The 17753-nt window shown below is 31.1% G+C and overlaps 1 protein-coding gene across 3 annotated transcripts; it reads left to right on the forward strand.

Annotated features, from left to right (window-relative positions):
- The first annotated feature begins 294 nt into the window (after positions 1-294).
- On the forward strand, positions 295-17036 carry LOC143071565 (uncharacterized). 3 transcript variants are annotated; one of them, XM_076245947.1, is made up of 5 exons: positions 295-367; positions 2269-2386; positions 4352-4491; positions 11705-12382; positions 13360-17036. In XM_076245947.1, exons 3-5 carry the CDS (start codon positions 4365-4367, stop codon positions 14373-14375), a joined length of 1821 nt encoding a protein of 606 aa, XP_076102062.1. In that variant the 5' UTR covers positions 295-367; positions 2269-2386; positions 4352-4364; the 3' UTR covers positions 14376-17036. The 3 variants fall into 3 exon arrangements, with proteins under 3 accessions (XP_076102062.1, XP_076102061.1, XP_076102064.1); XM_076245946.1 differs by having other exon boundaries at positions 365-422; XM_076245949.1 differs by lacking the exons at positions 295-367; positions 2269-2386 and adding an exon at positions 378-422.
- The last annotated feature ends 717 nt before the right edge of the window (positions 17037-17753 follow it).

The raw sequence follows: 17753 nt of genomic DNA on the forward strand, positions 1-17753 counted from the left end.
ACTAAGAGTCCACTAACATTTCGAAAAAGCTTCATCTCCAGTATGTATAGTTTTAATCACTGCACCGTTTTGTATCTATAATTAAAATATTAAATAAATATGCAACGTATGCACCAGTTATTAATCATCTTTATTCAGATAAAAAACTGGAAAACTTAAAGAAGAAGAAGGATTATATAATAACAAAAAGCTGAATACAAAAAGAGTTGCGTTGTTTAAGATATTTTGGTATTTAGCTGTAGTGAAAAGAAGTCCGTTGTATAAGATATATTTCTTTGGTATTAGCTGTAGCCATTCTTGTAGTCCGTAACGCGTTTTAAAATTAGGAGTTCTGGAGGTTGTAATAAGGACGTAAAAGACAAAAATGGTAGGCAAGAACAACAAAATCTGAATTTTTGGCACACATTTATCCTAAAAGCATGGTACAAATAACGTAATTCGGAGAGAAAAAAATGACTTAAATGTTATGTGTTGTGTAAAAAAAGTTGCATGAAATTTTTGCATAATTTATGTTCATGTTGCAAAGATGTAACAGATTTGCAAAACTTGGTACAGTCAGATATCCATGTATCTATATCTTGAATCCTTTGTTTTCTAGAAATAACAGCAATGTCGGCCCGGGATATGATGAAAATTGACCGGACCTAACAGCATGTAGGCTCAAGTCATATTAAAATACATCTGCTGTTAGATTAGCACCCTGCCTATACTATAGTCGAGATTTCTCTGACGTCCAACGGCTGTTTTGCCAGACAATCTGGGGCGGACCTAACAGCATGTACCCTCAAGTCATATTAAAAACATTGTTTTAAGACCAAGTATTTAATTAAATTTTATTGAGACTGAAAACCTTGAAAAAATAAAAAATTGAAACACCAAAAAAAAAAAAATAAGAAAATAAAATTTTAACTTTTTAAAAATTATTAAAATAATAAGTAACAAATTAGAATTAAAAGTTGCTACTAACAGTTATTTTTACTTCTCATTAATTATTTTTGAAAAAAAATGAGATTAAAGCTAGTTTAGTAATTTTTCCCCCTTTACTTTTGGAATCATGATTATTTGTTCCACAGAAGATAAAGTTCACATTTATAAAATCAAACATATGTTCACAACTCAAAAGTAGTCCAACTTTTAATAAAGAACTGTCAACAGTAAATGTTAAATATAGATATAACTGAAAACAGTCAAACAATTTACAAATGTAAATATCATTATCATTATTTTCAGTTTCTTTCTGCTTATCTTTCTGCCTTTAAAGTTGAACCTGTAAAATATTAAAAAATAAAAATAATAATTCTGTGATACACAAATCTTTTATTTTTTAAACAAAACAAATAAATACATAATCAATTTAGACTGTTTATATACAAATCCTCTATAAAACTCAGTAATCAATGTTAGTTGAACTTAATTTACAAGAGTTGTGGCCAATAACTCCTTTTTGAAGTTGATTTGATAAACCAAAAGTCATCTTTTATTGTTAAAATACATTTAAAACATATAAAATTATGACACTGATTGTGTTCCATAGATTTTTTTGGCTGACAGGGAATCTCCTTGTTAATCACATGATATTGTTCATTAGAAAGTACCGTAATCAAACAACACTTGAGTTTGGGATTTTAGCTTGGGAATGAAGTTACTGTGGTCGTTGGAAATAAGACAAATAAAGAAATTAATAAGTGAAATCAGCCATTTTGTATATTAAATGAATAAGTAATAAGTCTTACCTTGCTTGAAACGACTGGATTCATTTTGTATGTTGTAGCTGTAGACATATCCTATAGCAATCAAATCATGCCATTGATGACATCATAACAATAACATGCATGCGAGATATTAAGGATTTCCGGAAGTCCAAAAACTTATGTGACTAGACTGTATACATGTACCTTAATATAACACAAGGTACTTAACTCACATTTTAGAAAAATGTCAGGGTGTGACAGAATTCCATTTTTCCAAAAATACGAGATAAGTACCTTGTGTTATATTAAGGTATACAGGAAATTTTTTTTCAAAGACATGTGCCTGTGTATATGATAATCTCTCTTTCTAAAGGCAGATCTCTTACTATGGTACTTGTGAGATGAAATAACTATTTAAAACACAACAATTTGATAATATAAACAATTGAGATTGATGAATTGAAAAAGTAATGAAAGTCATTGATTTATTAAAATATATTTAATCAGTATGTTAATAATATGTACACCTGAAAACTTGCTAATAATTAATGTACAAAAATGTATTTGTGTATTTCAGACATAAACCTCCTATATCCAATTTGAATGTAATATGATGTAGCTTTGAGCATGGGGATTTTCCAATAAGAAGAATAACTATAGATATGTAGATGTACAAGTCAAGCTATTGTAAACTGGTATGATTCATTGTTTTGTTTATTTGAAAATGTTCCAGTGATCATTTTTAGAATTAAATAATATGTACAAGTCAATAAATGCATTAAATGTATTAAATGTAAAGGATGGGATAAAGCCATCAAATGAAATGTCAATTCTGAGCATCTGTTTATTAAACCATGGTAAATAAGAGAACAAGATAAATGTAAAGATAATGTATGTGTCATAAGATCTGTTTAAGGCTGTCCCAGGTTAGGAGTGGGTTTCAGGCTCGCTAAAAAAGTTTAACTCTGCCACATTCTATATGTGCCTGACCCAAACCATAAGCCTGTTATTCAAAGGTTGTTATTATTATCTGTCTGTTTTCTGATATAGTTTTGGACATACAGGCTGCTAGTTTTTTCATTTGAACTATATAAGCTTTGTTATTTCTGGGCCTTTTATAGCTAACTAAATGGTATTCTAATGCAATTATTTTGTAACAATTGTTCTGATTGGATAACAGCAAGCATAAAATTCTCTATCTCCTTGTCTGTAACTAAGGAAGCCGACATTTTGAATTTCGGAATGTATTGATATGTTATTTCTACAATAATAAACAAAAAACTCACTTGTTGCGCCTAAAAATCTTCTTTTTATCAAATTTTATTACATTCTGAAGTGGCACAGAAGCCAGAAAACGGTCGGTGTTTATGTTTGACGCCGGAAGCATACCTATGACGTCACCTAGTGTAGGGACCAAAGAACATAACATCTTTTCGCGGAATTTTCTTTAATGAACATTTTACACTGAAATAATGATTGAAATTTAATTATAAACTTGTTTTGCATTAGAATAGAGATAACTGTATTGTATTTGAAGCTTTGCGGACGTCCATCGGTAGTTTTACTGTCGCAAATACCCGTTTACCTGTCTCCGCTCCGCATCGCCAGGTAAACTAAATTTGCGACAGTAAAACTACCGATGGATGTCCTTAAAGCTTCAAATACAATACAGTTATCTCTTAATTGATCTTGTCCATTGTTGAAGGCAATACAATAACCTAAAACTGTTTATGTATAGGTTATATTGGTCTATGTTGGATAGTTGTCTCACAAGCAATCATACCACATCTTAGGGTCTTTTAATACAAGCTGGGAACAAGTTATGCAACATGATGATATGATATATATACTGACTGAGTTTGTGAGATGATAATGATGTAGAAAAGCAGGAATTACTGATTTGATGTATACCATTTTGATTTGACTACTTTATACTCCTTCGTGGAAGCTGTTTATGATAACATTGTTTCTAATTTGAAGGCTCTCATATTCATGGTTGAAGTCTTGAAATACAGATTCAGAAAGATATGATTGTTTTTATTTGATGTTTTGAGATGACTTAGTAAATTGTTTATTTGGGAAAAAACAATGCAAACCCCATCCAATATTTGATATGGCTGAGTTATCTCCCATTGTAAAAATCTGAATTAAATGCTTGAAATCAACAGAAAACAGTTTCTGTTGATTTATTATTAATATATTGATTTTTTGCTGATTTCATAAAGAGGCATATTACTAGTAATGTTTTTTGCAGATTGTTTTTTGTTGAAACCAAGCAGTTATGGTGTATTTCAAATTTTTTCCAGAGTTATAAATTTGCAAATTGAAACATATCAACAGTCAAGAAAATTTTTCAAAAATCAATATATATCATATGTCAATTTATAAATTGCCAAAAATGTATCTTCTATTAACACCATATTTAAAAAAAAAAAAAAAAAAAACACTTAGATGATATCAAACAGACAAACTGTGATGAGGACAGGCACAGCAAACCTAATTTCATGACCATCATGATGACAATCAGTTTTCCCCATTTTTTTGAACTGGCTATCATTGCTAGTGTTTTATAGAGAATATTTATTTGGCAATAAAATATTCTGAAAAGATTTAATTGATTTCATATTTTAAAATCATGTTTTCTTCTTCAATTTTTAAAGTGTTCCTTGAAAGATGGATGAAACCTCAGAAAAGACAAGGATTGTAGAGGTGTTGAGGTTATTATTTAGGTCATCAGAAGAGGAGGTTATAACCAAGCTTTCAGACAACCTTGACCTGTTGGATATACAGTTTGGATATGGTAATACATCCTTTATATATTTTGGTAGAGCATTCAGTGTTCTCCCCAGGATTTTTGGATAGCGCTGTGGTAAGCGCGTGATTTTCGACAATTCTCAGTAACTTTGTCGCGGCGCGCGGTTGGTTTGTAATTGATTTGTTATGTGTTTTTCTTATATAATGCTATTGATGTTTTCTCTTGTAATGATGTCCTCATCATGCTCATGGAAGTTACCCCTTTGTTTGCTAATGTTATCAGGGGCGGATGCAGGAATTTTCGAAAGGGGGGGTGCTAACCCAGGGCAAACAGGGCAAAGGGGGGGTGCAAAACATATGTCCCGATACAAATGCATTGATCGGCAAAAATAAAGGGGGGGTGCGCACCCCCGGAACCCCCCCCTGGATCCGCCACTGGTTATTGTCTGGATATAGACATGATAGAAGAAAAGTCTTTTTGTCTCCATTGTAAATTCATATAATCCTTATATTATCTGTCTATAAAACCCAAGGAGAAGTCTTTTCCATGGTGGGTCTATACCAGACTGCCTAGATGTGAAGATTTCTTATCACTAACAGGTGATGTTGCAAAACATGTAGGACCAACAATAAAGTCATTGTCAGCTTCTGTGAGAAAGTTTTCAATGACAAGATTGGTATTTTTGGGATACGATTGCTGTCAAGCAATCTGTAGACTTTTACCATTGACCCTATGATACACTCCCTCACGTCATTCGTTTTATTCTAAACATTCAGCAACATCTCAGATTCTTATGATTGTCTTGCTTTAAAAGGTAAAAACAAGCAAAAGAATTGAACATAAACAACTTTCCTGTAATGTTTTACTTATAATCTTCATGTGTGATATTTTCCTTGACTTATATGCGTGTTTTTAACAATACGGAAAATCAGAATTAAACAGTATTTATATTTAGTGTTTTTATAAATTTAGAAACACGTCAGAGGGAATTCCCAAATTTTGATAACTTGCGAGAGTTCTCTGAAAGCCGATCGATAATTCTATTTCTGTCACAAGAACTGAAGTGGAGTATTTCTATATTTTACCGTTATGAAACTGATATTTGATACTGTACTCTCATAAAGAAATGGAGAACCATTCATCATATCATTTAATAAACGTTCTTGTTCCAAATCGCAAGTCGCGGTTTGTTTATGTATTAATGTCCATGCGTGGTCTCACTAATTAGAGACAAAAAGAATTGTAGAGACAAAAAGCGTCAAGAAGCGACAAGAAGAATAATATTAGCAACAAGAAACTATTTAGCGACAAGAAAACATTTTTTTATTTATATTACTTATTCGAAATAAATATTAAAAAAATATGCAAAAGAAAACAATTTCAACGACAGGAAAGTTAATTTTGATAGGGGAAAAAATGAAACTTGTAAATCTAATTCAGTTGCTACATTTATTTACATAATATTTTATAAGGTATCACAGGAAGTATTACCTTTACCCTGTCGTTTTATGGTATTACTTTTACTTGTGTTTTAGAACAATAATATATTTTGTCTTTTTATATGTTTTTAAAACCATTTTTGTACAATATATAATTAACTTGCAAAATGCATTATTTGTGCATAATTGTCCAGAAAATACATACACAAATTGTGAAATACAAATTAAGAACTGAAATCAAACAAGAGGAAAACATAATTAAAATGTGAATATTTTTCATCATTTTATTTAGTGTGTTGTCTCATTTAACGATATTTATCATGTTTATGCAAATAGATTGAAGATTAAAGGAAACTGATGGCAATCTTGAGTTTTCAACAGGTGTTCACTATTCGGTACAATAATTGTATATTCTGGTGCGTGTAATTGATGAAGGTGTTAATGGATGTTATTGTTGCAATAAAACAAAGGACACGCACCTAGTTAATCTCATTTGTTGCTCTTAATTGTGTAATACCTTAGAGTAAAGCCACAGCTAATGTTGGTCCTATCAGGAAAAATTAATTGTACAGTTAGGAAGGAAATAATATTTCATGTTTTTGTTTTATTAAATCCTTCAAAAGGAAGGTGACAAATCTTTGTTTTTATTTTCATTTTATAGCGTTTACATTTCCTTTGCTCTTACACATGTTTAATTTTTACATCTGTCACCAAGGTTCACTCCTGAGCACTGTTAGATAAGGGGGAGCTAACTCGTATGTGCTGGAACCAAGGGACAGGGGGTCAGTCTATCGCTAGACTTAATGTTCTGATAGGCATAGCTAAAACGCAAGGAAGGTTTTCATAATTTAATTACTATAACAATTTAAATGAATGATAACAAATCAATCAATAAACAATGCCAAATAATAATAATCTAATTAAAGTACAAAGTATCAATTCAAAATAACAAATCCAAAGTAAAACTATTTCTCTTTAAAATGTAAAATATAAAATAAATGCCAAAATTACTAAATCATAAAATGTACTTAATCTCAATTTCAGAATGTAAAAGTCTCAAAATAAAAGTTTCTCAAAAGTATAATTTTCTAAAGTTAAATTATGAGTCAGAGATAAATTTTGTCTCACACTACACAGTCAACTGGTAGACTGGTAGACAGTCTTATAGGTCCAGTATAATGACATGAGTAGTGTGAGGTTACGCTTCCGAAACACTGACTGCCATCTTTAAAATTCTCAAAAATAAAAGGTGAGTCAAAAATACATTTTTGTCTAAACACTACAAAGTCAACTGGGAGACTGATCGACAGTCCTACAGACCCAGTACAATAGACTTTAGTAGTGAAAGGTTAGGTTTCCGAAAGGTGACTGATTTTCCTAAATTTCACAACGCTATTTATATTAAAATCTGAAATAACTCAACTTGTCCCAACACGTTAATAATACTCTCATTAGCAAAAAATAGACATTAATTAACAAAGCCTAATCCTATAATGTTTTGATAAAATCTTAAACTTTCAAAGTGACATATGCTAATTACAATTAGTATTTCAAAATAAAGTGCTTTGAGCAAACTGTGACATTTCAAGTACTGATGCCACAGCATAGGTAAAATTAATTAAACAGATTAATAAAATTTTTTACAAAATACAAACATTAAATTTCCTTTCTCTAAATAAAACATATTTTTATCCAAAATAACAGTAACACAAATATATGCCAAATAACACACCATGACACATCTATCAATATGATAATAAAAAGTACACAATCTCTTCATCGATTTTTTTTTATTTCTTCATCTTTCAATATAATCCTAAAAAAATATTTTAATGTATGTGATAACAAAAAGTATTCTTGTCGCTAAATAGCTTCTTGTTGCTTTTTGTCAACTTATTATTTTTTCTTCTTCGCTTCTTGACGCTTTTTGTCGCTAATTAGTGAGACCCCACATGAGTGTAGTTTTCCTGATTTCAAGGGGTATCAGATTGAGTGATTCCCCGCTTCATTGATTAATTTGAAACTCATGGGATTCTTTCTATGTCTGTCTGCATATGGAGGGCTATTGTTGTTGCATAATTTTAAATCACATGCATAATTTAAATTAAAATAAATGTTTCATCGTAAAAATTACCTATAACACCCCTTCAGCAGAAATGGAATCTTCCATGTTATCGTTTCGAGTTGTCTCCCTTTTCGAAGTATTCGTCAAGAAGAATTAACTCGTTAATGCCGGTAAACGTCGTATTATATTAAGAACGATCTCAATGTAAACCGAGGAGTGTGTACGGAAAGGAGTCATGCCCTCTGACCCAAAGGAACAATAATTAAAGAGTAAGAAATGTGGTTCCTCCTAAACTGGTCCGCCGTTCTATATATAGCTTCGCACCGAAGGTCAGTATAGCGATAAGTGAACACAACAGGGGTCCAGTTTAGGGTTCTTCCTAGAATTACGGTGATAAGATACGGAAGCAAGTTAATTCGTACCACGGCATTGGAACCAAAAAAGTTAACTTGTACTACTGGGAAGTCGTAACATTCAGAAAAATATATAAAAAATATGATGTTTTATGGGTTTCTGTTTGTAAACTAATAATAGAAATAAAGTTGAATTACTTGAATTTTACACAGGAGTTAAATGAAAACTTAGACAAAAATAAAGAATGTTTTAAAGCATTAATGACTAAAGACTAAAGACATTAATGTTTTAACTGATCTTTCAAACTAGAACATAGGCGGATCCAGCCCCCCCCCCCTTTTTTTGTGGAAAAAATTTGGTTGATTATAAAGGGAATCATTGAAGCATGACTGGAGCGGGCCCCCTCTTAGGTCAGTCAGCGGGCTCCCCCTTAGGAAAAGTTCTGGATCCGCCACTGTAGAACTTAATCCAGAGGAAAGTTAAAACATTGCTTTAACTGTACCTTATTAAAATTGAACATGTTGAATATGTATATATCCAATTTAAGTTAATTAAAGCTGTAATCCATGATCACAAATTGAATGCTATGTTTACAATTGTTGAAAGGCATGTGCTTTTTTTGTGGGGAAAATGCGGACCCCCTTAACAGGAATCAGTTAAATTTCATTGTTACATGATTTATTTATAGACAGTAAAAATAATTTTGGCAATCATTTTGACTAACTGCTAAGATTTAATTATTCATGAAAAATTTTCTTCAGGTGAAACTGTATATACCTTAATTATCTACATCTGCCACAGTATTTTCTATCCAATATTCAAGGAACATAAGCTACAAATTGGTCATTGTACTTTCAAATTATATACATTTTACAGACTTAAGAGGTATTGGGTAAAAGTAACGTATATCATGTATATTCATCATTTAATACCATTTGAATTTATTTAAATAAGTTGGTACGAGTTAGCAATGGTACGAGTTTGCATTGGTACAAGGTTTTTTTTAGTGGTACAAGTTTACAATGGTACAGGATAACTTTAATTCGATAAAACACAATAAGTACATGGCTCATACACTTGTAACGGGGATTGGCTATTCTTTAAGTTGAGTGACTATTCAGATTGTTACATTTTGCATGTGCAGTTGAATTAGTTTAGAGAATAATACTATCCAGCTGTACCAGGGTTACCGGCCAAAAATGCTTGAGACTCGCGCATGTTCATGCTTTTTTTGCAACAGTATTCTTGGATCTATTTGTTTCCTCTTTGATCTCTCAATTTTGGCCAAATCTCATGCATTTGTTTAATGAAAATTTGGCAGAACTGCTATACATGTGTCAATGAAAACTATGGCAATCGTATCCCTCAGAGCATTCTGCTCTTTGATTTACATTTACTTTTAATTAACATTTCTAGCAAAGTACAACTTTTCAATAAAAATGAGTATAGTATTTCAAAGGAAGAAATGAAATTGCCCTTTTAATAATATTCAAATCTTATCAAAGACTTGCTTAAAGAAAGGCTAAAATATTCCAATGATGAATATGAAAAAATCCTGTAAAAATATTTTAAAGAGATTTTTTATTTCAAAGGTGAATTACCAATCAAATACATTATGTATCCCATTTGAAACAACTACCACCTTTAAAGGTGTTGTTTGATAATTTTATAAACATTTTAATACATGCCACCATATAAGTCTGTCAAGATTTGACAATACTTCTTTTAGGTCTTTCCACCATTTTCTACATTAGAAAATGCCTGTACCAAGTCAGGAATATGACAGTTGTTATCCATTCGTTTGATGTGCTTGGACTTTTGATTTTGCCTTTTGATTTTTGATTTTCCTTTTTGAATTTTCCTCGGAGTTCAGTATTTTTGTGTTTTTACTTTTTCCCTCCCAAATTATCTCCCTTACTGGCTGACATAACTTCCTGTTTACACCTGTGTCTTTTTTTAGCATTAAATACTATTCCTTATCCAAGCCATCCTCTGTTTACATTAAATTTAAAGCAATATTTAATTAAGATATATTGATGATTGGTTGACAAATATCGATATTTTATATATATTTACACAAAATTTTCGTTTTGTTTTATTCCCTTATCCATTTGAAAAAGAGCCATGTATGGTCAAGTAATCGTAAAATACGGGCTTATAATGAATCCCTTGATAACAGGGATGCTTCCTTCAAGCAATACAGGTTCGACAGTTCGGTTGTAAACGCAAAAAAAGTAATGATTTAATCGTAGATGGTTCAAAAAATGGTCGAGACAACGTTGTCAGAGAAGGGGGGTAAAACTTCCCTTATATAATTTAGAAATGAACTTTTCAGCACCCGAGACATGTATTATATGTCTCTCAGTCCGTTAGCACTGTCCATTCCTTTCATACGTTTCGGCATCTTTTTAAAGCGAAAAAATGTAGCAGTGTTCTGTTAACCTTACGACGTTTAACTTGGCTTCACCCAAGCTGAACATCGAGAAAGTGAATTCTCAAGTCTAGTATCAGCTTGGGGTTTGTTTTTCTAAACATATCCTCTTAATTGTTTTCAAAGGGTAAAATTCATTACTGTAGAATTGCTGATTAAACAGGTATTAGTTCGATTGGGTGATAATTAATACTTCAAAGACTAGCTCATTGAAGCCAATTTGATCGTTGTTAAAATCAGTGTTTGTTCAAAGTTCGTTAAACAAGTTTGTGAATGTCGTTGGGAAATGCGGTCAATTTATTTCTTCTCATTTCATTCATATATGCCTCTATATATTCATTAAATTGAAAAAATAGATGTCAATGTTGAAATCTTTGTTTATTTTGATCTCCCAACGACGCCATTTTGTAAAATTTATTGGACTGGTCCCGCGGAGTTACTTTAATACAACGGAAATAATTCTTTCAAAAATCGTTAACCAGTCTATCACGTGATCCGAAAAGAAAAATAAGCGGGAAATTTTAAAAAATACGAAAAAAAATATAGCGACGCGGTTGAACGGGATAGCGACGCGGTCAGTGCAATAGGACAGCGGAAAATTGAAATAGCGCTGAAAATCGCGGCGCTAAAACGGCCTGGGGAGAACACTGGCATTAGAAAATATGAGGGGGTAACAAAAATAAAATATACTCCACAGTACCAGTGAAATTGTAATGATACTTTCTGAAGAAACGTATAGCTCATAATAACTGTTTTCATGCTGGTTAAAAAAAAAAGTATTCTTTTTATTGATGTTTTTGTGTGGTGTTGAAAAATTTATCAATAAACAATGTTTTTGTGATTAATGATTTTATACAAATTAACATTCACACATGCATTCTATCAAACTTTTACTTATTTTACAGTGGATCATTATATTTCAATACCCAAACTTCTTTCATAAAATAATTTTTTATTTTTATTTTTTAGAATATCTATCAGATTCACCCTGTGTATGTATGAAGATGTTAGAACAAGTCAAACATAACGGACATATATTTCATCCAGAAAAGGTCGTGGAATTTATACTTCACAGAAAATGTAGTCATGTGACAAACCAAAGTAATCCCCGATTTATTCGTCAAGCAAGGACAACATTCCTTATCGTATCTTGTATTTTACAAAAACTTAACATCATTAAATTCTTAAAAGACAATGGTGTATCTTTAAATCAGAAGACATCCTCTATGAGTCTCACACCACTTCATGCTGCTATTTTAAGTAAAAACATGAACATTTTCAATTTTCTCCTTTCGTCAGGCGTTGACGTCAATGCTTCTTGTACTCCATGTACTAATAAAGTTTCTAGTCTAATGTTAGCTGTGTTAGAAGGTGCTGAAGATATGGTGGACATTCTACTTGATCACCCAAATATAAACAAATCTTACATAAACACTCAGAGTAAAACAGCTTTGTGTTGTGCAGCAGAAATAAACTCAGTACGACTTGTTGATAAGTTGATTAAAGCAGGACTAAAAGCTACAAACATGACAATATGTAAAGCTGTGCAAACAAATAATGCTGAGTTGTTACAACTAGTGGTCAGTTCCAGACGATACTTTGTTCCACAGTTTCAAACCTATGCATTACATACTGCAGTCAAACTAAGTAAGTTGTTTACTGCTTAATAATTGTTAAATGTTGATGTAACAATGTTTTAATGTAGAAACATTGTCGACTTGTACTAGCTAAAACACATTACTCCATGGGAATCAATAAAAAAAAATTTAAAATGAAGTTTGTATACTTTTTAAGATTAGAAATAAAGTGTATAACACAATACAATGCAATTCAAAACCCCAAAATTAAAAACAAAACACTTGAACATTGTACAATGTAAGTTATGTATATATAACTTGTGTCCATAAAACAAACAAAACACAGAAGTTGAGAATAAAATACCATGTTATTTAATTCTTGACACAATTTCAAGGAACTGTACAGATCTGAATAATTCGTAAAAAAAAATACAAAAATTGTTGATGCATGTATTTGAGTAAAAAAACAAAGATGAAAGAAACTTTCCTGAAATAATTCCACAGTCCTAGAAGTGTTAAGGTACAGATTTACAAAAGATCTTAATCTTCAAAGATAAAGAATTAGATTTGGATGTATCTTTTTGTTTCGTTGCAAACTCAATGGTGTTTTGAAGCTTTTCCTGTTGTTATGGATTAAAACTAGTTATGCTAAAATGAAGATATCCCTAGTGAAAAGTAAAGTCACAAAAGTACTGAACTTCGAGGAAAATTCTAAATGTAAAGTCCCTAATCAAATGATAAAATCAAAAGCTTAAACACATCAAATGAATGGATAACAACTGTCATATTCCTGACTTGGTACAGGCATTCTCTTATGTAGAAAATGGTGGATAGAACCTAGTTTTATAGCTTGCTAAACCTCTCACTTGTATGACAGTCGCATCAAATTCCATTATATTGACAACAATGCGTGAACCGAACAAACAGACATACCTGTAATTTGTAAAAATGTCAAAAATACATCAGTCAACATTGTGCTATAAATTATCTTAATTAAGATACAAACATGAGGGAGATAAATCTGTAATTATTTAAAATCTGTTTCAGGTAACAAAAAGATGCTCAAGCTTCTTCTTGATAGAGGTTTTCATTTCAATCACGGGACAGACAAACTATATGATCAGGAATCTTTACATTTGGCTGTTCTTCGTAGCGATGAAGATATGGTTAAAATTCTGCTGAATCATCAAATAAAACTTGACAATGAACTAAATGGCTATACAGCTCTTGATTGGGCAGAATTAATGGATTATGATGGTATTATTGAAATGATCAAAAATGAATATAGGCTGAGATGTATAAAGCCAGAAGATAAGAAAGACAATAAGTGTATTATTGATGCACTTTTTGAAAGAGATGGAATAAACAGATCGGGTGTTATCAGAAAATTGGTGTCAAAAGGGTTTGATATCAACAGTCACAGTAACGAAGGTCTGACAATGCTACACGAAGCTGTGTTTGATCATGATTCTGAATCACTGAAGGTGCTCCTAGAACTAGGAGCAAATCCAGATATACATTCTACATCTATACCAATAAGAACACCATTATATGATGCTGTTTCAAATGGAAATATCATGGCAGCAAGATTGCTGTTAGATGCTAATGCCTCTATGGATTTTATTGTAAAGTATGAAGAGAATGTTATAGGAAATGACATAAATGACGATGATAATGGCTACATAGTACCACTTGAAGAACTCCCTTTAGAAAGATCTGTGTTATGTGCTGCAGTCTGCAGAAATTTAACTGACATGGTCTGGTTATTGTTGTCTTCGGGATATAATATACAGCAAGAAAAAAAGACATCATTGCATTGGATGATTGAAAAAAGTAAAAGTGATGATATTCGACAATGGTTATCGTGTAATGTAGAAAGTCCTCAAAATCTGTTGATTTGTTGTAGGGACTATATTAGAAAACTGTACAAATATGATTTGAAATTGTTTGTTGAAAATCAGTGTATACCACAGCATTTAAAAGACAAACTTTTGTTAAAGGATATTTTATATAGAGATGTAAGAAGCTCACAGAGATTTTGCCACTGGAAAAATATTTATTAATGGTAAACATGTATATTTGATCAGGGACATTAAGGTCCATTTATATCAGATGTGTAACTTATTGCTTCAGTATCTTTTTTAAAAGACCTGTCAGTTTGTTTTCAGCTTCTTTTTTATAACAGTTTTAGAGAAGATTATAATTTTAGACAATCAAAGTTTGTAGAAATGTGTAAACTATTTTTTTGCTTTTTACTGTCCTGTCATGAAAGTGGCAGGTGTATCTAGGTTTACATATAAATTTTGTTTTTTCTGTTTACTTGAAAGTTCAATTAACAGAGGCCAGCATGGCATATCACTAATATTTACAAGTGTAACCACTAAACTCTGTTATTGAATACATCATTTGAATCACCTTGACTTACTTTTCATGCTTGAATGCATGACCATTCTTTTTATATTTGTTGAAAATCTTATCAACCAATGATGATTTTGTTATTACACTTCCATTTTAAGGTTGATTTTTACAGACAATATTCACTATATTAAGGAGTTTGTGTCCCATCAATTACTTTGAATCATTGTTTGATATTTGTACTCAGAATTTCTTAAATCATGCCAGATGTCTTAGGTGAATTGTTTACTTATCCCCAACCATGATTTTGTTGTTGTCATATATTTTAGGATTTTTGCAATGTCGACCGGTACTGAAATCATGAGGTAAATTTTGTCCATTTGTTCTTTTTGATTTATATTTTTTTTTCTATTTAGACTTGATCTATTCACCTAAAATGGTTCTTTTGCATTTATAAACATATTTGAATAAACCAAACTTGTGTACGTAATAATGCTCATAAAGAAAGCAATCCAAATGTTGGATCGATAGGATTCAGTATGACCTAACTTAATCTTTAAATGTTTAATTCCTGTTTATATCATCAGATGTAGCATTTGTGCACATAAAAATACACCAAGTGTTTACACTTAACCTTTTTACAACATGCATTTATGTCAGGAAAATTGTGTATTCCTTTCATTTACCCGTAATTTTTTAATGACATTTTTTACACACAATATAAATATTTTGTTTAATCTTTTGTTAATTTTTTTAATATCATACATGTATTTTCTTTTACATGATTTTATAGTTATCTAGAAAAAAGTTTTTGAATTTATTATTATTTGAACTTTACATGTGTGTCTTTTCTAATCATTTGCATTTTTGCCATTTTTGTCCCACCTTGACAAAGTCATGAAGGAGATACTTTTTCAGCAGTATCAACAAATTGTTACTGTTTGAGGTTAGATCAGTTTTGAATCTTTTACTTGGTTAAACATGTTAGAGTTTTTGGATTTGTCACTTTAAGATGAAAAAGTAAAATAACAAAAATACTGAACTCTGTTAAAATTTATAACGGAAGGTCCCTTAACAAATGGCAAAATCAAAAGCTTAAACACATCAAATGAATGAATGAACAACTGATTGTAAGGGAATGATATTTGATATTCAGATTATTGCAACTCATTTTTGGCCGCATCCCTCAATCATAGTCTATTGACTGAAACTTTAACATAGTTTTCATGTTAATGTTTGGGGTAAGGTTAGAAAAGGGAACCAACCATTTATAAGTGACTCCACTTATTATTAAAATAATATTTGGTATAGACTTGTATAGTATTAGCATATCTCATTTTCAAAAAGATTACATTTTATATGGCCCTGCACCTGCATTTATAGTTCATTGGCTTTGAAAGTTTTGCCATTTCAATTTCAACAGTTTTTACTGAAACTTAAGTATGAAGACTCCAAAAGAATCTTGGACCTAAAACCTTCATTTTTGCCAATTTGGTATTCAAAATTGTCAGGGTTTACAAGGAATAAAGTACTAGTACTGTCAATTCAAAATTATAGAGTACTTTTATTATTGGGAATTTTAAAGAAGGGACAAAAATGTTAAAATAATTATTGTGATTTAAGTAAATGCTGCATACAAGTACCGATTATCAGGTTGTCTGCATGTTGATATCGTAAAATATCAGCTGCGAGACATAATATGAAGCTTTTTGTCGAGTAAGCGCAGCGAACGAGATCAAAAAGCCTTCATATTATGTCGAGCAGCTGATATTTTACAATAGTAATATGCCGATAACCTGATAATCGATTTATCGGGCTGTATTTGCGTCTTTTGGAAGTATTGTCTTAGTTTCACTAGCAACCGAAAGTTGACTTGATAAGTTCGGGTCAAACTTATCAACGTCGGTTCAAACATTATGACGTCGCTGATATGTCCGGGTCAAAGTTATTAAGGCCAGGTCAACGTATTTGTCGTCACAAAGCTGTGATATGGAGTTTTATTAAGAGCTGAGCAGATTGATATAGACAGTTGGACGACCAATAAATAGTGTTATCAAATTTCATAATGAGAGTTTTTATTTTTGTTCATCCTATTCTATCACAATTTTCAAAATAATAAAAAAACATTGCAAAAAATCTGAGATTTACAGTACTTCAATTAATACTTTTGTGGCATACATTTTGCTTTGCATAATAGCTTTATATGTTGAAACTGTGTACTGATTAATATACAGTAAAATGTTAGTTTATACTTTACATGTTTGGTGTGATACTGGTGAAAGTGTTTGATATATTTATAGGTTTTCTGTAGATCTACTATGCAAGAATGTTAAAGAAGTAGATTGATAAAATAAATACTTTTGAAACTTTGTAAAGTGTTACCTTTTTTCAGGAAATGATACATTAACATAGTTCAAGGACTTAGATATACGTCCTTGCATAGATTAACACTACATTTTACACTAGACAGATTGTCATATTTTTCTTTCATGATTATTAGAAATCTAGATTGTGGATTAAAGTTCCAATCTGTTTTCCTGTCGGCACTGATAATTCACCATTTTTTTTATAAGCCCGTCCAAATTTAGAGGGGATGTATTATGGTATACAAATGTCTGGCGTCCGTCTGTCTGGCGTCCACATGTTGCACGGTCACTTGAAAACCGATTATCCAAATTTCATGAAACTTAACACAGTTGTTTCATATAATGATAAAACGATCTGTATACTTTTTGGTGAAAATAAGATTTAACTTTTTGAGTTATGGGACTTTATAACTAAAGCAGGAGTGGTTTTTACTCACATGGCTGCATCTCAAAACGATTTATAATTATTGCTTAAATTTTACACAAATTTCTTAGTTATATTAATCCAAAGATCTTTAAACTTTTTGGTGATGATTCAAAATTTTATTTAAGAGGTATTGAGTTTTTTTGTAAAAAGACGGGGGGGGAGGGGTTTACATGTTGCACTGTATCTCAAAAACCATTTATAATTTTTGCTTTAAACTTAAAACACTTCTAAGTTATACAAATCTTAAGACCTGTATACTTTTTGGTGATGATTCAAAATTTTATTTTAGAGTT

Source organism: Mytilus galloprovincialis, chromosome 4 (assembly GCF_965363235.1).
Source record: "Mytilus galloprovincialis chromosome 4, xbMytGall1.hap1.1, whole genome shotgun sequence".
Taxonomy (NCBI): domain Eukaryota; kingdom Metazoa; phylum Mollusca; class Bivalvia; order Mytilida; family Mytilidae; genus Mytilus; species Mytilus galloprovincialis.

Coding starts and splice junctions, on each gene's coding strand:
- LOC143071565 (XM_076245947.1), top strand. CDS start 4,365: ATGGATGAAACCTCAGAAAAGACAAGGATTGTAGAGGTGTTGAGGTTA. Junction 4,492..11,704: donor GGATATACAGTTTGGATATG/GTAATACATCCT, acceptor TTTATTTTTTAG/AATATCTATCAGATTCACCC. Junction 12,383..13,359: donor ACATACTGCAGTCAAACTAA/GTAAGTTGTTTA, acceptor AATCTGTTTCAG/GTAACAAAAAGATGCTCAAG.